General features: G+C 37.0%; 1 protein-coding gene across 1 annotated transcript; it reads left to right on the top strand.

The window, feature by feature from the left end:
- Nucleotides 1-1,321: 1,321 nt before the first annotated feature.
- Nucleotides 1,322-19,806, top strand: LOC121735443 (piwi-like protein Ago3). Its single transcript, XM_042126276.1, has 17 exons — nucleotides 1,322-1,491; nucleotides 1,623-1,766; nucleotides 4,778-4,859; nucleotides 5,204-5,294; nucleotides 5,953-6,085; nucleotides 6,216-6,387; nucleotides 10,109-10,236; nucleotides 11,282-11,445; nucleotides 11,904-12,101; nucleotides 12,472-12,621; nucleotides 13,843-14,020; nucleotides 14,488-14,745; nucleotides 15,019-15,246; nucleotides 16,138-16,321; nucleotides 17,663-17,828; nucleotides 18,696-18,917; nucleotides 19,400-19,806. The coding sequence occupies exons 2-17, from the start codon at nucleotides 1,629-1,631 to the stop codon at nucleotides 19,662-19,664; spliced, it is 2,757 nt and encodes a 918-aa protein (XP_041982210.1). The 5' UTR covers nucleotides 1,322-1,491; nucleotides 1,623-1,628; the 3' UTR covers nucleotides 19,665-19,806.
- The last annotated feature ends 6,516 nt before the right edge of the window (nucleotides 19,807-26,322 follow it).

The raw sequence follows: 26,322 nt of genomic DNA, 5'->3' as shown, positions 1-26,322 counted from the left end.
AAAACTCCAACAAAAACATACAAGACTTTTCGTCAAAAACAAAACATCATGAAATGTACTTATTATAAAATAAAATTTAAGATAATAACAATAAACTTATTTTTCTAGAAATGAGTTATCCAAACTAAACATATTATTGTCATAAATAACCAAGTATCAAAACTATAATTCCGACTATAAACAAGGTTGCCATACATAGATTTTTTTAATTTGCCGCCTTTTTCCAGTCTCATCTTTCGTTAGCCAGACTCTATTAAGATCTCAGCACGCATATCAACTTGGAAACATATTTAAATCGTATCGCCTCGACTCTCCAGCCATTTATAAATTATAAGGTGCCACTTCACCAAACCAAGAACTTACTCCCTATTAACACGTCGTCACTTCAACTCTTCACCCCACGCCCGTTGCGTTGCCAGTTGCTGTCAAGACGTGTCACGTTTCAGCCCCCGCTAGGTCGTACCGTCGCACCGAGTTTGTAGTAGCTAGGGTGTGTCCAGACTCCAGTATGATCTTACGGGCACTGCAGAGACCCATCAGGCCATCACCCACATACTTACGGGAAGGTCCTTCCCACCACGGCTTCATCAGCTTTTAACTAAACGGTAGACGTGTAAGCGCAGGTATAAAAAAAGCCATAGGGTCAATTCAGATTTCAGACCGCAACGCGGTGGGTAGATGCATTTCTAAATTTGTATTGAATTGACAGAAGTCTGTATATTCATACCTTAGAAATGCATCTACACGTCGCGTTGCGGGCTGAATGAGGGATAAATGGCGCTATACAACCGTAGTACAGCTACGACGCTTCTTGGCTACGACACGTCAATTGCCGTGTCAAACAGCTGACATATTATGTCACGAAATGTTTGTCTGACACGACATTTAACACAAAAATCAATCCCTATCGTCCCTCTGATATCAAATGATAGAATGTTATCCAAAACCCTCATTGACCCTATAATATAATATTGTATAGAGTGGACGTTGGTTGGGTATGATAAAGATTGAAGTCCTATCCATCGAAAAATAATACGTCATAAAGAACAACAATTCTCATATATTTTGACTACAAACAAGCTACACACACAAGCTTATTTTAATTTTTAGTAGCAAAAGCTGAAATTTGGTATTATTTCTTAAAAAAGAGTTGGCAACACTGATTTCTCCGAAAAATGTTGTTCACAGTTCAAGACGTTTCAAGCATAGACTCTACAGTCTACAAATATATATACTAGTAATCTGTGACTAAGGTACTAGTAATCTGTGCATAGATCCCTAAGTAGTCTGTGGTGCATAGACATATTATAAAACTGTTTCAAGCATGTTCATTGTTCGTAGTGTTTTTCTCTAGGATTTCTCTGTGAAGGCTGTGTGCGTCGTTAAAATTTTAGTTTTACGTAGTATATGACATTCTCTTTGATTTTAGTTTCTTCGAAACTTGTCTTTACGGTGTTAAAAGTTTATACGTTCGGTATTTTCTAAAAGACTGTAAGTATCTTTCAATAACGTGAATGCTACGAAGTTTGGATCAACATTTATTGTAAAAGGGTACTTAAAAACTTTCGAAGTTATGTAGGTAAGTTATAACAAAATCCTTCATCAGCAGAATATTGTTTCAGATTGCAATGGCAGATCCTGGGAAGGGTCGAGGTCGTGGGTTAGCGCTTTTGCAGGCTCTGCAAGCGCAAAAACAAGCGGCGCAGGCAGAATCACCAAAACCAAGTCCAACGCCAAGTGAAGTTCCTTCCAATGCCCCTTCTACAGTAAGCCATGATTTCATTATTTTTTAATAATGTTGAGTATTAGTAGGGCTGCCATCACCTTAAGCACGACAAAAATACTTGGTCATGGACATTTGTCCGAAAAGTGGTTATTTCCCTGGACACCTCAAACGTATTTACGATTGCGTCAGCGGGCTTCGGCCTAACCGAGCATGCTATCTCTCTCGGTCGGAAGATCTTCCTTTTCGGCCGCCACTAGCAACGTTAAATTGGTGACCACCGACAAGAACATGTATCCTTCTGGACATTAATCATCATCAACACTCCCCGCCCCTCCGCACCACGTCAGCAGACATTAAGCATAACTGGGTTGCCTTGACCATAAGCCGCGTTGGAGGTCCGTGCCGGTCGAACCCATGTCTGGCTTGAACGGGGCAGCCATAGGCTACAACGACCGGTTAGCAAGCAGAGCATGGGGTCCCTCTCCTAGTCATTGCACGCGTAGCTTCGGCCCACATCTGACAACACAAGCGCATCGAAGAATACCACAGGTCTTCGAGGGGGAGTGATGTGGCGGTACCCATAATTCGCCTAACATTCCTGCATCGCGCTATCGAAGTTTCGGAGACTGGCAAGATATATACAACGTCTGAAATGACGTCAGTGGGCTTCAGCCTGACCGAGCATGCTATCTCTCTTGGTCGGAAGATCTTCTTTTTCGGCCGCCACTAGCAATGTTTAAGTACACTATATGATTTAGTCTGTCAACTTTGTAGTCTTTACAATTGTAAGTCTGCGGTCGCTCTAAGTATTAGTAAAGTATGAAGAAAAGAAAGAAGAAAAATTCGATTTTAAATCAGTTTCTTCCAAACATTAAAATATTTGTTGATGTTATGTGTAGTTGGATTGTAAGAATATTTGGTTGTAAGGTTGGAAAAGAAACCATTTGTTGGTTAACAATAAGGATAGATGCTGAAGAGCATCTTCATCAAGAAACTGATTCAGTTTGTTTGATAAGGTTATTATATTTATTTCTGCCGATAAGCCTAACCTAGGAGGCACCAAAGAATCTCCTGAAAATATCTAAAACTTGGATATAACCCTATGAATAATAAAAACTACGGAAACGTAACACCCATACTTCAAATGTTTTGAATTTGGTTCTCAAGGTTCTTTTCGTACACTAAAATAATATGACAGTAGCTACGAAACACTACATTCAAATTGATAAAATGAAGCCGTTGACAATGATTGCCACTTCTAATTACACAAAATTATAATTGTAATGTATTCGGGTCTCTTTTTGCATAAAGTATGCAAGTATTCGCGTCATATTTTGTAGAATGAGAACAAATTTTTTGACACAGTTACTCTTCCTTAGTTTTTACTAGCTGTTGCCCGCGACTTCGTCTGCGTGGACTTTAGTTTATAGCGCGCGGTGTCAACAAAATTTGTCAAATTTAAAAACTTTTTAAAACCCTGGCAAGTGGTACCCTTCTTAGGGCCGCGCTACACCGGAATGGCAGCGCTGAAAGTGCTCGCCTCGCCGCTGCTATTCCGGTGTAGCGCGGCCCTTAATTAATCAAAATACCCAAAAACAGCTGTGCAGTGTGCACATAATCTATACTAATATTATAAATGCGAACGTATCTCTGTCTGTCTGTCTGTCTGTCAGTCTCGCTTTCACGCCAAACGCCAAAAGTATCTCTGTCTGTCTGTCTGTCTGTCTGTCTGTCTGTCAGTCTCGCTTTCACGCCAAACGCCAAAACTTCCGAACCGATTGTAATGAAATTTTGTATACAGATAGTCTAAAGCCTGAGAAGGGACATAGGCTACTTTTTTTACTGGAAAAAAGGGTTGTAAGGGGGTGAAAATGCGTAAATTTGTTCAAATTAAGTTAGTTCCAACAATTCATAATAGATGGCGCCGTGAGTCTTCTACATCGCGCTGACGCTTGCTCAAAAGTCTTTCTATAAGACGTGGTATCATCTTACATTTAAGTTTCGATTTTTTTCGATTGTTATATCTATTCTACGGTATTAAATAACTCAGTACTTTATCTGTGTGTGACGTAACCTTAAATCTATCAATGATAAATAGTTTATGGGTAAAGTTGTGTAATTGGAGGGCTAAATAAGCTTTCAAATTTGGCATAAAATATAAAGTTTAATATAAAAAAATGAAATACTTATTGTGTGCACACTGCACAGCTCTATTGATTTAAGGGGTACCAGGGTTTTTTTATAAAAGCTTTTGACACCAATTTTGTTGACATCGCGCGCTATAAACTGAAGTCCACGCGGACGAAGTCGCGGGCAACAGCTAGTAATATTATACATAAAATATGTTTAAGATTTTTGAAATTTTATTTTAATACACATCCAAGACCCAGGAACATTGAAAACTTTTTGTTCCGCCTGCGGGACTCGAACCCAGGACCCCCGGGATGAGCGCTGGCCACGCGCAATGCGAATTCATTTTCATCGATATTTTCATGGAAATAAGATATTTTCCCACATCAAAATGTAGCCTATGTCCTTTCTCAGACTCTAGAATAACTGTGTACAAAATTTCATTGCAATCGGTTCAGTAGTTTTGGCGTGAAAGCAAGACAGACAGACAGACAGACAGACAGACAGAGATACTTTCGCATTTATGATATTAGTATGGATTACAATACAGAATGCTAGGTAGTAGGTGAAGTATAATATCATCAATCTGGCATTTGATAAATTGACACATCCAATAATCTGGCACCCTCCATGTGTCCCTCTATGATTTTCCAATAATTACCTCTATGAAATACTTTGTTAACTACCTATAACATTTCCACTATAGTCCAGTAGTTTAACCATCCAATAACTTTAATTCCTCGATCGTAGCAAAAGAGACACAATAGATATTCAATTTTTTCGCGACCGCATGTGGCTGCTTGGGGCTTGATGGGTTAATTTGGCACACTCTAATTTTTAATAGTTCCGGATTAGTGAGGTTATACTGTAATGGCAAATTGATGCAAAAAGTTTCTACTAAATTATCCCATTCACTCATAGGTCAGCAGCGGCAGTGGTGCTGCAGGAGGTCGGGGGAAAATGGCAGCCACGCTGCTTGCTAAATTGCAACAGAAACCTGGAGGTATGAAATGAAATGTTTACTGTTATTATGAACAAACAATGCAATTTATTTTTGACTAGCTGTCCCGGAGAACATTGTGTCACTTTAAAACCTTCCCTGGACTTCTATGAATATTTTAAGCTTAAAATCAGCCCAATCCGTTCAGCCGTTTTCGAGTTTTAGCGTTACTAACACATTTGAAAATCCATTTTTATATATATAGATTTGCATTTTATTTAAGATTTTTATTATATTAAACATTACATCCAAGACATAGGAACATTGAAAACTTTTTGTTCCGTCGGCGGGATTTAAACTGAGCCACAGATGTCGTAATAAGTAAGGTGTTGTATGTTTATCAACAGTTCCGGTTATGAGTCCTGCTTCAGATGTGCTGCCTCCGGTCGTGCCACCACCTCGGGGGGCAGGACGTGGTATGAAGTTGCTACAAAGTCTGTAAGTTGCTTTTCTTTTCGTTGCTTAGGCTGGTATAAATAGTCAGTACTCAAGATGCATCTCGGTCTCAAGACATGGTTCAGGTTCTGTGATTCTTTGACTGTCAAAATTTGGACCAATCACAGAAGCGAACCGAGTCTTGAGACCGGGTTGCATCTTAAGTACTATTTATACCAGCCACAATGCCAGATTCGGAAAGTTGTATTCAGGTCACATTTTGTAGAATCGGAACAAATTTTTTGACACAGTTACTCTTGCTTAGTTTTTATTATTCATAGTAATAATTAGATTATAGTCAAGGTGCTTTTCCTATCATGCGTGTTTTCACCCGCGCTCGGATCTGGTCCGCATGCGGGTGACAACATGCTACCGCGCGCGTGTGTTGCCAGCATGATAGGAAAAACATCTATGAAATGATAGGATGCGGGCAATTTTCATGGGCGCATCCTATCATTTTATATGACACGCATAACAGGAAAAGCGCCCTGAGACTGGCCATAGACGGACCGCAAGTTGCAGTCTAGTCGTGCGGCACCGCATATTGCAGTCGGTTTCGACTGCAAGATGCGGTTCGTCTATAGCCGGCCTTAGAGCTATTTTCGCATTTGCATTATTGAGGAAGTAGTAAAAAAAATTAAATGGAAATTATTTTTTTTAGAAAAATGACAACAGGGCAGCAGCCTGGCTCCACACCCGCACCTCCCGTAGACGACAGTGCATCTGAAATCACACAGATGATGGCGCAAAGCACAGTCTCCACTACTACTTCTGTGGCGAAAAATAAGTATTTTGTAAGTTTTCTTATAAGTATACAATACATTTCTCTCTCTCGAACACCGTCGCACTGTCTTAGATATGTATGCTCTAATAATTATTTAATTGTTAGTTTTCCTAATCAAATTTAATTTAATCACATTCTAGAGAGAGGTAAAGGAAACCCCGCCTGTGGTTAGGAAGGGTGAGACCGGTCAACCAGTGGAGGTAACAGCAAACTTCATATACCTCAACTTCGAAGAGAACAATGTGTTTGAATATGAAGTTAGATATGAACCTGATCAAGATTTTAAGTCGATGCGCTTCAAGCTGCTTAATGGTGAGTTGAACAAACTATACACCTTGCCACAAATTAGTAATTATTATTAAACAACTAGCTTTTTCCCGCGGCTTTTATTATATTTTACAAAATAAGAAGTATTATTTTATTATAAAAAATTTCATCTCCTATTTTATCATGAAACTTTTTAATCGGGACTTAACGCGACTTATTTAAGTAGTAATGCTACTACGAGTACATTAAAGTCCCGATTAAAAAGTTTCATTATAATGCAACGCGAAAGTTTAAAATGTTATCCTATTTTATCCTCTTAGGGGTGGAATTTATCAAAATCCTTCCTTAGAGAATGCCTATGTCATAGTAGCTTTATGCATGCCAAGTCTCAGCCCAATCAGTTTAAAATTGAAAAAGTTTCCTACAAACTTAAATCCCCTATTTTAACTCCTCGGAGGTGGAATTGATCAAAATCCTTTCTTAGCGGATGCCTACATCATGAATCATGACATCTACCTGCATGCCAAATTTCAGCCCGATCTGTCCAGTGGTTTGGGCTCGGCGTTGATAGATCACTATTTCAGTCAGTCAGTCAATCACATTTGAGTTAAGTTTATATCATCATCATATGGGTGGTTCTATTTTTTCGGTCCCATTTGCTTTCGGGGTCATAATTTGATATTTACGAAATGAATTTTTTCGATCAAATACTTTTAAAATGTTAAGTCTATAGTGTTCTACTTTGCCACGTATTGTGTATTACCATAAGATAATTAATTAAAAATATATTTAACATCAAATAGCCAAAATTTCATTTCTAACGCTCATACGTTCCCAGATTGCTAAGCTTAGACACAATTTTCTTAGAGTTTACTTAATTAATCTTATCATGTTTTGTACTGGAACATTAGTTTAAATACTCATATTAACCATTTTAAACATAAGAATGAACTCGTGCATGTGCAACATTGAGAGAACGTAGGTATTAATTTTGTCACGTGAAATTTTTCATATCATTCTGAGCAAATGGTTTTTATGTTTTTGACCAAATCTGCATCTGTAGATCAACGTGCAAACATGTTTCGGGACACCCACGGCCCACACCCATGTCTGCCATACATCATAGGCGAGATAAGATGTGCGCATTGTTTTTTTTTTTTTTTTTTATGAAATAAGGGGGCAAACGAGCAAACGGGTCACCTGATGGAAAGCAACTTCCGTCGCCCATGGACACTCGCAGCATCAGAAGAGCTGCAGGTGCGTTGCCGGCCTTTGAAGAGGGAATAGGGTAAAAGGGGAGGATAGGGATGGGAAGGGAAGGGAATAGGGGAGGGTAGGAAAGGGAATAGGGTAGCGGATTGGGCCTCCGGTAAACTCACTCACTCGGCGAAACACAGCGCAAGCGCTGTTTCACGCCGGTTTTCTGTGAGAACGTGGTATTTCTCCGGTCGAGCCGGCCCATTCGTGCCGAAGCATGGCTCTCCCACGTATATGTTTCTCGGAGAAAATTAATTTTTTAGTTGCAAATTCTCGTCTTGTCACGGGTAAGCCTTCATTACCATCCATTGCCTATTTAAATGACTTTTGTTGCTAGTGATTTTTATAATACATTATGATAAAGGCTATTGAAATACCTTCTAAAGATATGTTGCAGGGCTTTTGAAAAATATAAGAATGCAACAAAAATGTTAATTAAATGCCAAAACTTCATTTCCATCCACTTCATTCCCATCCATTACTTCCGATTTTTAAACCAATATTCCGATTTTTTTGCTATTATTTAGTATTTTATAACAGATTTTGTCCAAATCTTATCTATATATTACATTCAATTTTAATATTTCTTGCTGCGAGTCATTATGTACCAAATTACCGCTAATCTCAAAAACAGAGAATGCATTGCTTCATCATCAGTTGGTTCACTTGAATGGTTCTATTTTGGGGGTTCGTTGTCTGTCTCATCACTGTTATCTGCCATTAGATAGAAAAGGGGTGCTTAATTACCTCTGAGACAATATTTACTTAGGAGAAGTCACTGACGTTCAAAACAAAGATTTTTACCTAGCTTGTGGATTGTGGAACTCTATATAGATATTGTAGATTTATGCCCTGTCAAAGATATGCTTCTGAAGCCTTCAATGAACCGACGAGCACACATTTTCATGGAAAATATATCTTCGAATAGTATTATTCATGTTAATCTCATAATGAAACTAAATATGTGATTATTTTGAAATAACTAGTATTTTTAGTAACATACGGATAACCCTGTATATTTTCCTTTTAATAAGTATCTATCCATGTAGTACTAATCTAGCTAGTACTTCATAATTAAGTGATTAAACATAATATTTAAGATTTAAAACTGTTTTTTTAAGAATTTAAGATTTTATTCGTTACAGGAACATAATACATATTATTGTTGCTAAGCATCACTATATATAATGCTTGTTAATGTATTTAAAGTGGTATGTAACAAATTGAGATATTATTTTCAAGAGTTTACTAAAGTTTGCTAAACTAGTGGGCGCAAAATTGCATATAACTGCGATTTGTGAAACTATTTCTTAAAACATTGTTTTCTTAAAAAATCTAGTAAGTTAATAAAATAGTAATGTATGACTTGTTTCTTACTTTTTAACAAAATTCTTAAATTTTAGTTATTTTTTTTAGTAGAGGAGACTTAAATAAAAACACTGATCTTATTACTCATAAAAATAAAACAATGATAAGTATTCTGTTTATAACTAACATGAAATTCCTTAATTTTTTTCGCTTCCATATAACTATTTTTCATTTCCATCCAATCCTTTAAATTTCCATCTTATTGATTTTCATTTCCGTCTGTTGCATCATTACCATCCATCTATTTATATCGTAAATGTAAATAGCAGACTAAGGCAATTCAGGGATCAGAGTAAGTATACGTATACAAGCCTAAATACAAAATTTTGTCGTAATATCTTAAAAAAAAATGATTCTACAATAATGGCCAAATGGGACCGAAAAAATAGAACGACCCATATCAGCCTATAGTTGTCCACTGCTGGACATAGGCCTCTCTCAATGAACGCCAAGTATATATATGTATTTAGATTTTTGATACGGTTTCGATGCATTCTTGTTTAAGGCCCCTATATGTATAGGAGAGGCCGGTCTTCCGACTCGTTCACACATCAGTCACCAACACGCACGCACGCACGCATGTGCATAGGAATGCACAAAACAACAGATTGGCCTGTATTCGGGCTAACTGAATTAATCGGCCTCCCTGTTATATGGGGGCGTTTTGTCTAATGAGACCACAAAAATATCGTGTATATTAATGAATAGAGAATATTTTTTGTGATTATCTCTTCATATTAGGGCGCGGTCATGCGAAAGTTAAAATATTTATACCTAACAAGTCATAATATTAGTGCAGCAGACTTGCTGCTCATGCTGAGCTTTGGTCTATTAAAATAAAAATAAAATTTTATTTCCGAATAGATTTGTAACAAATGCTTTCAGAACGTTGATACTACTGGTGCCTACCACCGGTTCGGGAACTATCCCGGCGAGAAGAACCGGCGTATTATTTTTGGCATCACACAATATAATGTTAAGTTAATTGTATTGTCTTTTTGTTTTTTTTTCGCTTATATTTTGTTAATATTGTGTTGTGTGATGTGCAAAATAAATGTATTCTTAAGTTGGATTGCTATAATATCATTCATTTTTCATTTTTGAACATTTCAAAGGACCTAATTATTTTAATATTTTTCAGAACACAGCAAATTCTTTAAAGAGAAGACATTCGATGGTACCACCTTGTATGTACCGCACATGCTTCCCGATGAGGCACTGAATTTGGTGTCTACCAACCCTTATGACAACACCCAAGTGAAAATTAATGTGAGTAGTTTTGGAATTGTTGTGCACATAAAGCTAAGAAGAAAACCAACATGTCTATTGTGAGTTGTGACTTAACAGTTAACACAATAGCCAGGATTTTCGTAGTTTATCTATTCATGTTTGAGCGTCAGAAAAAATAACGATTAAGAAATACCTTTTTGAGAGTTATAAAGCTACTTAATAATAATATCTATGGACGCTTCACACCACGTCAGTCTGGCCCCGTGCTAAGTACCTAAAGGACTTGTGTTACAGGTACCAGACAACGGAAATATATTTAATACTATTATACTATACATATATTTAAGATTTTTATTATATCATACACATATTTAATACACATCCAGACCCGGGAACATTGAAAATTTTGTTCCGTCAGCGGGATTCGAACCCGCGACCCCCGGCTTGAGCTACCGACGCGCTCACCACTGAGCCACAGAGGTCGTCGTCGGTGATTGTTCAAAAGGTTTTGTACGACTACACCAGAGTAGACAGAACTAAGTAGGTACCTAAGTAGTTATGTCTATTGTGACTACACTATCCGAGAGCAGAGTGACAGCCATGCCACACGACGTGGTGCGGCGCCGCACCGGAAGCCATCTCGCCGGACAACCGGCCACACGGTGAGTGCGGCGCCGCAACGTTTTGCAGTACTGTAGCAGCGACGGACTCGAGTTCCACCAATACATACACCCCTCCCCGCATCGTCTCGATTCCGGTGCGCGTGCGGTGCAGCGCCGGAGCGCACCGGATGGCGCCTTTTCATACATTTTTATATGTAGGAAACCAGAGCGGCACCGGTCAGGCGCCGCAATGCAGCCGCACCGCATTGTGTGGCATGGCTCTGACAAAATAGCGAAAATACGCGACGCGGCACTTCAGTGCAGTGGTACATTTAAGTTGATACTAAAATAAGACAGGCAGACAAACTGCAAAGTATTAGTTACTAATTCCAGTTTTTACCATTTAGGTATATAATGCTAACAGCAAACAATAAAGCTTATATAAAAAATAGTAGAATTTCAAATATTTAATGATTTTATAGATCGTCTTCAGAAGAACACGGCGCCTGAGTGAGATGATACACATTTACAACGTCCTCTTCAAGCACATAATGAAGGATCTACAGCTCGTGAGATTCAATCGGTCACATTTCAACGAACACGCGGCTATTCAGATACCACAACATAAGTTGGAAGTGTGGCCCGGGTATGTACCATCGAAGAAATTTTACCTACGTTATTTTATCGGATTATGTATGAATTAAACTGATTAAATGTTAGTTGTGATCTGTCTGATGGATTTGATGTGATGTGATCAAATTACGTAGGTCCGCCATTTGCCTATGAATCAACTTCTCTGATAGTTCACAGTTCAACACTTGTGGGTGTGCGTGCGTGCGTGCGTGTGTGTGTATGTTGTGTAAGCCATGTCACAGGAACATTAATTGAAGTATTATTTAGGGCAGAATTTAATTTTTTATCCATTCTATGTCGTAGTTTATTATAAGGAAAAACATTTAAGCCTATGAGAAATAAGCTTTTTAGAACCAAATAACAGGTTTCAGAATCAATACCTTCTATTTATATTGAAAGTCAATCTATGTCAATATTTTATAAATTTTTCAATGTCAACATTTGAGCAACATTATCAAACATCAATTCCAGCTACGTCACGGCTGTGGACGAGTATGAGGGTGGACTCATGTTGACCCTGGACTCGGCTCACCGGGTACTCCGGACTCAGACGGTGCTGTCACTCATCAAGGAGGCAGTGGACGCCCAGGGAGCTAACTGGAAGAGGCTGATCAATGACAAACTAGTTGGTTCTTCGGTTATGACGACATACAATAAGAAACTGTTTCGGTAAGTTATGTGGCAGGACAAGGAGCGAAATTCATAGAATAGTGTCTCGTATTGTCTTGCAGGCAAGAGCGCTAGCCTAGAATATACAAGTGACAAAGGATGATGGGAAGGAATATGATTTAGAGCATAATAACTTGTATTGTCTTTCCGACTTCTTTCGTTTCGTGTTTTCCGCTTAAACAAATAAAGGCCAATTCCTCTAGCCAGTTTGGACTATTTCACAGTCTTCAAATTGAACTGGATTTTTTTTTATGTTGAGAAGTGTGACACCTGTGTCGTTGATGTGATTTTTTATGTAAAACAAAACTCATGTACTATGCATCTTTTTTAAATAACATTTTCAAGTTTTATGTCTTATTTCAATTTTCAGAGTCGACAGTATTGATGACTCGCTGACACCAAGATCTACATTCGAAAAAAATGAAAAGGGTACCTTGATAAAGACAACCTATATTGATTACTATAAGAAGAACTATGGTATTGATATTATGGACCCAGACCAACCACTGTTAATTTCCAGGTTAGTTTTAATCTCTTCCATAAGTATACTTATTTAAAAAAAACCTTGGTTTTATAAGTCGCATTTTTTACAGCGACTCAACATTGCTTCATTGCGTCGTCTAAAGTAAAAAGTTGGCTCCGTGCGAGTTTCTTATGCCGGTTCTTCTCGCCGGGTTAGTTCCCGAACCGGTGGTAGGCATCATGTAGACTTTCAGAAAATATTTGCAAAAATTTATTCTGAATAAAAATATGAGTTTGAGTCATAAAGATAATATACCTAGCGGAATAGAGAAACAAAGGCCTGAGCAAGAGAGATGACAATATCAGTAACACTGCGTGGTAAAAAGAGACGTGTGATACATGACAGCAGCACTCTTTTTTTGACCTCCAGTCGGCACGTGCCGCACGTTTACAATTTAATTTCATAGAAATCATGTTCAATCATGCTTGTGTAAGTGTATACGTACACATGTTTTTACACACAGATGAAACCAATTTCGGTTTCGTTTGACAGCTCGAGATTGTTGCTCCATTCGTTGCGTTGACATGCGTTGACACAAAACAGTGTATGCGCATTGCGCAGCGCGTTGTTTAAGAGGATACACCAGGGGTTAGAGAAATGAAAAAAAAGTACGTGTAATATCCATAGCTGTCTCCCTTACCTCAAGCCTATACCGCAGAACGCGATAGAGACAACTGCAGAAAATCAACGATTCGTTGTAACCTGATTCCTTCTCCAAAACTTAACCGATTTAAGTGCTTTTTTTATTAAAGATTAAAGAAAGGCTTGAGCTGTGTTCCTATGTTTTTTTTTTGTATAATCTGTTTTCTGGATGTTTGAACACAGAGCAAATCTGGTCATTTTTTTGGGTTTTTGAACGTTCATAAAGATATGAACGTTCAAAAACTCAAAAAAATGGCCAGATTTTCCGATACATAAGAATTTAATAATTAAATTATGAAAAAAAGGAAAACATAGGAACTTTGTATTAGTGGCCGTAGATATTCAGGAAAAAAATTATGACTCTACTAGCATTATCCAGGGAGGAAACAGGGGTACAACGTTTGTATGGAAAAATGGGCGGTGTGGAATCCTCTTAACGTCCCATTTCAATCTTTAATTTTGACCATGCTTACTTTGACAATAAAGCTCATTAGCCGCTTGGCAATGTCAGAAGTTATTGTTAATATGGGGGCACGGGAGTGCCCCCGCCAAGATGAGCCATTTATTATTTTCCAGACAAACCAAGACCATGCCGGGTGAAGACAAACCCACAGACTTTATGATCTGCCTCGTGCCGGAGTTGTGTCAGCTCACCGGTCTTACGGATGACCAGCGTAGCAATTTCCATCTTATGAAAGACGTTGCCACTTACACTCGTATCACGCCCAATCAACGACACCACGCGTTTAAAAAGGTGAGACTTTTTAATTAACAAATGACCGACTTTGGCTATTGATAAATGTGCTTAATGCTAAGTACTCACATATGGTTTTGCTCGATAGTTTTACTCCGAATCGAAGGAAATGACATATTTAATTCAATCGGAGCCGGCTCGAAGCCTTCAAACTGTCAGTTTTGTGGTCCACACGGTGGTTATTGCTCGATTTGGAGTAAAACTAAAGAGCAAAACCGTAGTTCAGTACTTAGCATATAAAGTTTTTTTATAACAGCTTACAGCGCCAAACCTATTGATGCGCTTATAGTCCATCAGGTAATAATATATTCAATGATATCCTGAGCGACATAGGGCTTTAATTGCATTGTACTTACAATTTCATTAAAATATATTCAGTAGTTTTTGTTTAAAAAAGTAAAAACATCCATCCAGCTTTGACATATTGTAAATTGTAATATAATTACTGTCATAAATTATTTTTGCAGTACATCGAGAGTGTTATGAACAATGAGACGGCAAGGAATCGTCTCAAAGGCTGGGGCTTGAGCATTGCTCCGGAGACAATAAACATCACTGGTCGAACTCTGCCCCCCGAACCCATACATTTTGGCAACAATGTCAAAGTACCCGGGAAACCGAATGCAGAATGGAACTCTGATGTGACGAGGAATGCTGTACTCCAAGCGGTGGATATTTTGCGTTGGGTGATTCTGTACACTGATAGAGATAAAAATGTTACAAATGTAAGTATGCTAGTATTGTTTGAATGTTATAATTTAGTACATTTTGTGTATTATAAAAAGTGTGGACCACTATTATACCTCAATGGTCCTCAATGAACCACTATAGTGGTTAGCTATTAAGTATATTTTAAATTACAGTTTACAATATCAACCTACAATAATTAATTTAATTATTGTAGGTTGATATTGGTAATTTCAAAAATACAAGAAATCCTATACTCATCCATAATGGCACCTCAATTTAGACGTTAATTTTGAAGTTTAACTTTATAGAATTTCGTCGATACATTAAAAAGATGCTGCGGCCCGATGGGTATAAACGTGGCCCAACCGAACATGATTCGACTGCCCAACGATCGAACCGACTCGTACGTCACGTCATTGAAACGATGTATCGTGTCGGAACTGCAATTGGTAGTGTGCATATGTTCGACGTCGCGCGACGATAGATACGCCGCGATTAAGAAGATATGCTGTGCTGAAAATCCTGTGCCTTCTCAGGTATGTTATTTGTTTATTGAAGAAAGATTGATTGATTGTTAATCTTACATCTTTAAACGAGCAATTCTTGTATATATGTATATATATAATTGGAATCTCGGATTCGGCTCCAACGATTTTCATGAAATTTGGTATATAGGGGGATTCGGAGGCGATAAATCGATCTAGCTTGGAATCATTTTTAGAAAATGTCATTTTATTCGTGTTTCATTGAATAACGAGCGAAGCTCGGTCAAATAGCTAGTTATTCTTATGTCTTGCATAAGTGTGTCACAAAAAAATGATAATACTTTAAGTTGTATATGTCGCCAATATTTGACCATAATGGGTCAATGTGTAGATTCTTGTTACACAGAATGTTAGAAAACAAAGCGATAATACTTTAAGCTGTATATTTTTTCTTTATATGTATAGAGTTCATTGTGAATGTAGCAGTGCTGAAGAGTAACTTCTATTTTTATTTTGTATTGGCAAATTCATGACGTTTAGGCGTTTGCTCTTACAGATCACAAAAAAATACTCTTTCAGCGTTGTTAATTTCACAGTGAATTCTATACATTTAAAGAAAAAATATACAGCTTAAAGTATTATCGCTTTGTTTTCTAACATTCTGTGTAACAAGAATCTACACATTGACCCATTATGGTCAAATATTGGCGATTACGAAACTTTGAGGCGAATGTGATTGATCGGTTGATTGTGTACTGTCTAGTAGTTTTGCACCATGATTGCAATGTTAATTGGCTTAATCTATGTCAACTCGCATTTAAAAGTGCGAAGTGGCGCTGAGTTTTGCAAAGTCCTTTCTATGTTAAAGCAGTCCTACTTTTATTTTTTTATTAATACTTTGTATATTTTTTGCATTTTAACAAGCTACTCTTTCATTTCCAGGTTATAAACGCCCGAACCATTATGAATCCCCAAAAGATTAGGGCGATTACACAGAAGATTCTGCTCCAAATAAACGTTAAGCTCGGTGGTACACTATGGAGTATAAGTATACCATTCAAGACGGCCATGGTCATCGGTATTGATTCATACCACGACGCAAGCAGGAAGAAGAGAAGCGTTTGTTGTGAGTTAAATATATTTTATTGGCATCATTTATACCAGTAGTCTCCTGTAGCTCTACCATAAGTTTATACAGCAAGTCTTCTGTAGCTCTACCATAAGTTTAAAGCTATAGTATTTATCGATACTCGATACCGACTACGTAAATATTTAGTATGGCGATTTTAGTTCAGCAACTAACCGCTAGAGGTGCTGTAAAATTTGACATACTAAAAATTTACGATAGTCGGTATCGAGTATCAAAAAATACTATATAGCTTTAAACTCATGGTAGAGCTACTGGTTTGCCTGTCTGTCAATCAATTAGCATGAAAGGAGTATGGACAATTTTGTATGGAGCGGGGGCTATCCGCGCCCAAGAACAATTCTAACATATATTCATATTTAGCAGTCCTCCAATTGCAGTGGAGAAATCTCATCGCCGAATTATACTTCAAAGACCAAAGTGGATAAAATACATTTTTATTTTTCAAGATGATTTAATATGCATAATTTAATAAGTATCTTAGCTTATGTTTAGAGCAAAAACGGGAAGGTAAGATGAAAGGTTTTTATGAGGTGGACCAGTGTTTATTAGAACTTGTGTTCAATCATATCACTTAATTCCGCTGCTGGTAACCTAACCTAACCTAAACCTAACCTAACCCAACCGAGATACCAGACTACATACTACATAACGTGTGCGCAGCAGCACAAACTGGTTTTCTTGTATTGATTGATTTGAAAGTTTAGAATGATGCATTATTAGCATTTAGGTAAACATAAATAATAAATAATTTATGAGCAATATTGTTCTATGCGATCACATTATTTCGCATTTACTTATTTTCTAAACTAAATGGAATAACACATCCAAAGCAAAAGTTGTTCCTAAATATCAGTACTTTCATTTGACACTAATTTCATCAGTGGCCGCCGATAGCCGCCCAAATTTGCCCATTGTCATTTGATACGGTAATTTTTGTCACAAACATTACCGTATATTCGCCTATATGCCAGCAACTTCAAGTGAAGTGACTGGCATATAGGCGTATAAACGGTCACGACCACGCGATATCAGTTGGTGAAATCCTCGCCTCACCAAAATATATACCTTGATACCTATATCTATGGACCTTAAAATCAAACGTTGCTAATTGGCAAAATTTTATGAAATTGGGCTTAAACGACAGACTTTTCGTCTATCGTTTATGCCCAAGATTACATTTTTAATTTTAGGATAAGTAATCGTCCATTTTTGCGGGAGAATGCATGTCAGACGAAATCCTTGGATGCTGTTTTATATAATATTAGTATTACGAGTATAATATTAGTATTAAGTTATTAATTTACCCTCCATTTTCAGCTTTCATAGCGTCGTACAACCATACCATGACTCAGTGGTACTCGAAGGCTGTGTTCCAGGAGAAAGGGCAGGAAATCGTCGACGGACTGAAGACCTGCCTCGTCGACTCGCTCAACCACTACCTACGAGTTAACGGACGACTGCCGGACAGAATTATTATGTATAGGTAGGAAATATAGTAGTATAGAGTGTATTGTAACCATAAAGTTAATATACCTAGCGGAATAGAGAAACAAAGGCCTGAGCAAGAGAGATCAGCTATCAGTAACAGTGAATGGTAAACAGAGATGTGTGATACATGACAGCAGCACTCTTTTTTTGACGTCCAGTCGACACGTGCCGCACGTGGACAATTTAATCTCATAGAAATCATGTTCAATCATGCTTGTGTAAGTGTACATACGTACACATTTTTACACACAGATGAAACCAATTTCGGTTTCGTTTGACAGCTCGAGATTGTTGCTCTATTCCGCTAGGTATATTAACTTTATGATTGTAACAGAAGATCGAGTCAGCTTGATCTTATAGTAATAGTTTCGACAAGATATCGATGCAGCTTGAATATAATAAAAGTACTAAGAAGTTGATTCCTAGGCTGATGGGGGACCTACGTAGTTTAGGCGCGCTACGTCAAACCCAGCCGACATAATATCACAATCATTAAATTGACATGATCCGACCTAATGACGTTGGTCTGTCAACTGCTTAGGAATCAATTTCCTCGATGGTACAAAGTTGTGTTATGAACTAGCTACAATCAACTTCAGACGAAAATTAGGATTGTATTGAAAAATTAGGTTAAACATGAAAATTATGACTTTAATTATAGCCTTTCTAGTCAAAATAACTTGAAAGCCCATTTGCCCACCTTTACTTGGCAAGAAGTAAAACATGTGTAAAATTAAAAAAAATTAAATATCCTCTATATCAATAACCTTTAATTATATTGAGAGAACCTTTAGTTGTATTGTGTGTATCTTGTTGTCTTTTATCACAATTTGATGCTTATGTTGTATTAAATTATTTTCAGGGACGGCGTAGGAGATGGTCAGCTGAAGACCATACAGCAATACGAGATCCCACAAATGAGGGTCTGTTTCTCGATAGTCAACGAACAGTATTCGCCCACACTCACATACGTGGTTGTACAGAAGAGGATCAATTCTAGAATATTCTTGAAGGCGGGCAGAGGGAACTATGAGAATCCACCACCTGGGACCATAGTGGATCATGCCATTACTAGACGAGATTGGTGAGTTCAAATCATAATGTTAGAGTAATATTATATTATATCTTACTCATAAAAATCTTTACCCAGCGTTATTATACCTGTACAAGGTCTGTATGTTTGGAAATGTAAACATAATATTATGACAAAAAAGACGATGAGATGCGAACCTTGAATACATACGTTTTAAATATTTTTATTAGTAATGCGAAAACTTTTATTTGATTACCATGCTTTTGTGGTTAGATTATTTTACACAATAAACATGTAAACGTCCGTGCGGCGCGGCTACTCCAACTTACTATAATTATAAAGCAATTTTACATGTTTTATTCATCTTAAGCATTTTGCTAAATTATTACTTGATATTTTCCGGTCATTTTATCCTTTTCCTCTTTATTAGAGGCTATATTGTTTCAAGTAGTGAGAGCTAGACGCTTTCATCATTACTAAGGCTTAGAATAGTATAATAAATAATATAAAATATGACTTTTCTAAAATTCCAGGTACGACTTCCTACTAGTCTCGCAGAAGGTAAATCAGGGTACGGTCACACCTACCCACTATGTGGTAGTCCATGACGACAGCGGTATGACACCGGACCAGTGTCAGCGGTTAACGTACAAGATGTGCTACCTTTACTACAACTGGCCCGGTACCATACGAGTGCCCGCGCCATGCCAATATGCGCATAAGTTGGCATACCTAGTAGGACAGAATATACACCAACAGCCGTCTGATATACTGTCGGATAAGCTGTTCTTCCTGTAAATACTAGAGCAGTAAGTTACACAATGACTAAGCTATACAATATTATGTCTGTCTTTCAAAAGGCTTTTTCAATTTAACATAGAACCATTGAAGGAATTGATTCATAGGCAGATGATGAACCTACGTAATTTGGTCGGGTTCAATTCAGAGGCCGTACCACGAAACCGTTTTGAGACTCAAACAATCGTACGAGAATGCCGCGTCCTACTCTAACAAACGTGAAATGACGTTGTTAGAGCAGGACGCGGCATTCTCGTCCGATTGTTTGAGTCTCAAAACGGTTTCGTAGTAGGCCTACAGTGTTGGGTAAGGTCTGTCGGCTGGGTTTGACATAACGTGACCAAGTTTCATCTGCCTATGAATTAATTTCCCTGACAAGGAATAAAAATTGTCTAGCATATCCATTGTTTCTTTTAATACTAAGTGCCTGTTTCACCACTTTCTAATAACACCCCTCTTTTTTGTCGGGAGTTAATAAAGTGTCGAATAGGCTATTCACAACTTTTTTGACAGATTCTTAATACTTTATCTGTCAAGTTAAGTGGTGAATAGCCTATTCGGCACTTATCAGGAAGTGGTGAAACAGGCCCTAAGGGTGATAACATGCCGTCTAAGATTTTGTTTCAAACTGTCTTTGTCTTATATTATATAACAAGGACACTATAGTATTTTATATTTTATTAGTAGGGGGGATAATGAGTACTATCAGAGAAGTTGATTCATTCGCAGATGGTGGACCTATGTAATTCGGTCGTGTTACGTTAAACCCAGCGGATACGGATGACGACTAGTTTTATGACTTAACCCGACTAAATGTTCCGCCATCTGCCAATCAATATGTTAGACGGCATTTTATTTACCTTTCTAATAAAAAGAAGCAATGGAAATGCTAGACAATATTTTGTTTGTGTATGATACATTAGAAAAGTTGTTCGATAGATAATGTTATATAGCTTAATAATTGTGTAAGTTTTATTATTAGTAAGGATTAGTATATACTGAGACGAGATAAATGTTTGAAGGTGCTGTAATAGCAGTATAACATCTTCATAGTAATGCGTGTGATTGATGTGTAAATGTGTGCCCCAGTATGCACCATAAAGTTAATATACCTAGCGGAATAGAGAAACAAAGGCCTGAGCAAGAGAGATGTCACTATCAGTAACACTGCGTGGTAAAAAGAGACGTGTGATACATGACAGCAGCACTCTTTTTTTGACGTCCAGTTGGCACGTGCCGTACGTTGACAATTTCTCATAGAAATCACGTTCAATCATGCTTGTGTAAGTGTATACGTACACATATTTTTACACACAGATGAAACCAATTTCGGTTTTGTCTGACAGCTCGAGATTGTTGCTCTATTCCGCTAGGTATATTAACTTTATGGTATGTACACATTCAAACTGATACTTGTATGTTTGTACAGTACTCCCAAATTAATAATGCGCATGCAAATCGTATCATGAATTGTCGTAATCATGAAAATACCCGAATCTATGAAACGTAAGAGCCCCAAACAATGCACTTGCATTTTGCACCTTGTTCAAAGGAAATAGAAGCAAATATCATATAGCCGGTGGCTGTCCGCTGTGGCTGGTCCGTCAATAAGCCCGGGCGCGCACTAGTGGACAAGCCGCGGCGGCCATCGAGATATATACCTTAGTATGAAACCGCCATAGACCACGCGCACCTGGCCGCACGCTATCAAGCGGCCACACCATACTTTCGATGGCCGCCGCTGCCTGCCCGCTAGTGCGCGCCTGGGCTAAGTGCCATAACTCACCGGGAAGCCATTACGGCGTTACCATGGTAACGTCCAAGCAACGTCAGACGCCTCTACGTCGCTGCAAAGCGCTGTTTTTCTTAAAGTTAAGTTTAAAACAGCCCTTGCAGCGACGTCTTCCGACGCTCGGGAAATACGATCGTTGCCGAAAAATTACGAAAATTTCTATGCGCATTATTACTTAAGATGTTTTACTGTTGTATATTGTAGCAACTACTTTCGTAAGTAAAACATCTTTATTATAACTGTTATAATAGTATGCATCGTTGTGTTATATTCTCATTAGATTTTGTATCGTGCGTCGCGTTTCGTCTCGGTGTGTACGAACCCCAAACATAGTATTAAAATATTATAAGCTGTAAGATTGCTAACTTTGTATTTGGATATTTTTAGACTTAGATAATAATTAGGTGATTTTTGACAAAATTAAAGGATAAAATTTAAAAATATTTTTCATGTTGAAATTATTGTAGGATATTTTTTAGGTTAAGTCAAATTGAGTACAAAGAGTATTCTTCTTTTTACGCATATATTAAAGCAATATATGCGAATATCTTTGACATGTTATGTTAATATAAGTATGGTTTATAATACTATATTATGTTGTAATAGCAAACCAGCCATCTAAATGTCACTTGTGCTCAAATTGTTACGAAAAAGTAACTCAAGAATGTTAGCATGTGCACAGCAAATTACTAGATATAATATTTAGATGGTTGGTATATAATATTCATTTTTACCTACGTATAAAGTTCTCCCAGCGGGTTAATTCACAATTTCCGTTCGTATTCGAAAACAAGCCGCACGCTCATTGGTCAACGCCACGGAATTAAATATGTTATGGGGGCTATCCCACCTAATAATATACTATATAAAGCTGAGGAGTTTGTTTGAACGTGCTAATCTCACACACTACTGGACCGATTTTTATGTTATTTGGCACAGATATAAAGTAAACAACGGGGAAGAACATATCGACGGGTGCAAAGTAAAAAGAGTCATCTACAAAACAGCAACTTTTCAGGAGAGCGCATAATAGGAAAAAATGCTCCCATTTTGTCAATTTCCGATCAAATTTATTGAAATTTTCATCATTGTTTCATTATTTATTAATGAATCCACATGTATATTTAATTTCTTCTAATTATGTTTAATTTACGAGATATTGTAGTTGTCTGCATCTACATTGCGCTTGAAAATATGACAACTGAGTTAACTACCACTTGGTCGTTTCTACGTGGGAATTAAAAATTATATTTATTGAAGTATTTTTACCGATTACTAGTACGATTATCAGTAACTACGTAAAGTGTAACACTTTATATTATTAAAATTATTATTAAAAGTAAGTTATATTATTAAAATATGTAGTTAAACGTTTTACATCTTAAACACCCCAAGTTCAGAACATAATTGCGTAGATATCTTTTTCTACGTTGTCGATTCGGTGCAAGGTACACGATTTAGAAGGAAGTTAAAATATGAAATACTAGCTTTTGCTCGCGGCTTCGCTCGCGTGGAATTTGAAAATCGCGTAAATTGCAAATATTCCCGTAAGCTCCCTTAGAAACATGATGTTTTTCCAAGACCAAAAGTAGCCTATGTTACTTTTCATCCTTTCAATTAAGTTTATGCCAAAAAACAATACGATTTGTTTCTTCGTTAAAGCGTGAAGGAAGGACAAACAAACAAGTAAATAAATAAACATACTTTCCCATTTATAATATTAGTATGGATATACTTAGGAATCATTCATTTACTTTCGTAATCGTATTTTCTCACAACAAAAATGAAATTCTGTGTCAATACTTTAATTATTTTAAACTAATTTAAAAATTATTCAGTATCATTATCAGTACAGGAACTATGTTGTAAATTATTATAATTTAGGCAGAGGCTTATTAAGTCTTTGTACTTGGCACTTGTAAGCATGATGGGTTCATTATAACATCATAAGCATCGCCGGACGTTTTACACCATCGGAGGGGTGCATACGATTCTTCAGAACACAAAATGAAATTTTATTTCAACGATTTCTCAATTGCTTCTCGTGATCACAGAGATCCCAAAACCGGTCAAAGATAAGTTAATAGAAAAACTTCGCGAGAACTTGCAAATGATATGATGTTACGCAGGTTGCAATTTACCATTTCTGGACTGATGTAATTGTTTACCTAAATTTTGTCGTAATTTACGTCTCGTATCAATACACGTGTCTTTATTTCTCAATCGCCTTTTCTTTAGATCAATATTTAACTGACGTCTTTTTCTACCGTTTAACGAGGAAGGCGTAGAACATTCACTTGATGCCTCCACTGCCGAAGAAGCATCAATGGTGTTGTCTATAGAAGATTTAAAGTTTGAGAGGGACAATATACTCGATGGCCTGTTTGAGTTAATAAACTCAAGCAGGTCATAGATTATATGAGATCAAAGTATCTGTTTAATAAAAAAGAATATATAATATTTTGATCTAATACTGATAATGGACGCGGCGGACTTGAAGTGATGAACTGTATTCTGAGGGTGTTGGCGTATTTGTTAATTTGCTGAGATCGACAAATTTTCAAAATCATTTTATATTTCAGACTGAGAGTGAACTGGTGTGACTGGCCTAGAGTATTCAGATCATGGGGACTTATCTTACAAAGTTAACTTATATTCATTTGTCTTCATCGGTGACACATCAAGGTTTTCTATAAGATGTTCAATAATTTCATCGGGCAACACAGTATTTTGCTCTATAAATCTATCACTTATGTTCTGGAAACTTTCAACTTCTTTAAAAAGTCGTTTTGGACTTTCTGAACATGAAAAAACAGTAAAAAATAACAGTAACAAATTAGAAGTCAATTAATATAGCTAACAATAAGAATTAACATAAATAGGTACTCATAAACATAATAAACAATACTAATTTGCAAAAGTAAATTGAGACATCTAAATCACAATCGCAACGTAGAAAAAGCTATATGGCAGATAGCAGCTTATGCCGCATAACATGACCCCCGCGCGTCCCGCGTATAGACGACCAGCGGTAGTTATCCGCATCTACATCGTGCAATTTCACAAAACAAGAGTAGATGTCTTCTTTTACGTGACAAAAGTACCAAAAATAAGGTGATATTTGAATTTTTGTTTTTGGTATGTTGTAGAACATGATATTTTAAGCTAGTTTCTACAAAAAAACGAAAAACTCAAAATTGCAGATGACTTTTTTTACTTTGCACCCGTCGATATATGCTACTTAATATATATAATACCGTAGCGTAATAATTACTATCCAATGTAACTAGTGTACTAGCGCATGTTATGTGATGGAGCAGCTAGCGTCATAATTCTGCATCGCACTATCGAAGTTTTCCAAGTGCATCGGTATATAAACTACAATTTTATTAAATTCTTAAATATGCTAAATATTACTGCAAAAAATGTATTAAAAAAGAGAGTGCCTCCGCTGCCGGCGCCGGTTGCCGAAATGGCTGCCGGCGCCTATTCGGCAAACATCGCTTGTCAAATGAAAGAATAATGATCAAAAACATCTTGAGCTAAAGGACTATGAAACATATACATACAAATAATAAGGTCATAATGTGAGGATGCATATTTTAATGGTAGTGATGATGATGATGATAAATGTGATCTGCATAGTAGCATAATATAATATGTACCTTCGCTTCTTTAAACAACTCTGAAACTCTCTAACATGTATAATGAGTCCGAGGTTCTGTTCAGTACCTTCGGAAGTATACCACGAGGTACTGTGGTGCAAAATCTTACTTTTTGGTAGCTGAAAAAAATGTAGTAAAGCTAAGGTAGATGAAAATGCATCACAAAAAACTAAAATATCCACAGCCGAACACATAACCTCCACCTTTGGAAGTCGGCTAGCGTTTTTTTACGCATTTTCACCGGTTCCCATTTTGAGTGCCAGCGCCGGCAGCCGTTTTTTTAAATCTCGACTGCCGGTGCCGGCAGTATACTTACCGCCGGTTCCCATTACTGATATAAGATATTTTTGGGAGCCGGCGCCGGCAGCGGAGGCACTCCCATTAAAAAAATATGACAGCCAATGACTAGACAAGCTTTCTTTGTCAAATTGTAAAGTTACATTACAAAGACAGACCTCCCAGCCGCGCATATTTTTAATAGTAAGGGGTTCGTAGGTTATCTGCATTCATTTTGTAAAATATATTAGAATATATTTTGTTTGTTTCTACATATAATTATTACTGTTATGGTGTACAATATTTGTGGAGGTCAGGGGCCTAATCCCGCTAGGGGACTTATACATTTTTTCATTCCTGGGTTATAGATGTGTATTAAATATCTTTATAGTATAATAATCTTAACTATATTCATATTGTATAGTATGGTAGTGTTAAATATAGTTTTTATTTCGTTCTAGTATAGTTAGATTTTAGTTTATTTAGTGCTTTACCATAGTTTTGTTTGCTTACTCATTACATCAAAGACTGATAAAAAGTAAGTGAAAAAATAATATTATGCACCCGCTCTTCTTCATATTTGATTATCCGGATTTTCGAATATTCGGATGCCTAACGACAATGGGGATTGTCCATTTTTTTTAAATTTTGCTTATTACAAAAACATTTCGAGGAATAAGGTCAGTGATCGTTTTTCTGTATATAAAAGAAAAAAATACCCATTGGTTACCTATATTTTTGAACAAATATGTTTAACCTTAGTTTGACCTTCAATGGCGTTAAATAAGCAATAAATTCGACCAACATTACGTTTCGAACTTTTGGTAAGCTTCTCGTATCAGCTTTCACATAATGAGAACTGGCATTTGATGAACCAGCCATTATAAATAAGATTGAAAGAAAATTTAAAACACTACAGAGGTCA

This window comes from Aricia agestis, chromosome 17, assembly GCF_905147365.1.
Source record: "Aricia agestis chromosome 17, ilAriAges1.1, whole genome shotgun sequence".
Taxonomy (NCBI): domain Eukaryota; kingdom Metazoa; phylum Arthropoda; class Insecta; order Lepidoptera; family Lycaenidae; genus Aricia; species Aricia agestis.
The sequence above is the reverse complement of the archived record's forward strand: the minus strand, read 5'-3'. Positions and strand labels throughout refer to the sequence as shown.

Excerpts from the sequence above, each read along its gene's own strand:
- LOC121735443 (XM_042126276.1), top strand. The coding sequence starts at position 1,629 with ATGGCAGATCCTGGGAAGGGTCGAGGTCGTGGGTTAGCGCTTTTGCAG. Across the intron at positions 12,622-13,842 it reads CAACCACTGTTAATTTCCAG|ACAAACCAAGACCATGCCGG; the intron begins GTTAGTTTTAAT and ends ATTATTTTCCAG. Across the intron at positions 14,746-15,018 it reads GAGATAAAAATGTTACAAAT|AATTTCGTCGATACATTAAA; the intron begins GTAAGTATGCTA and ends TTAACTTTATAG.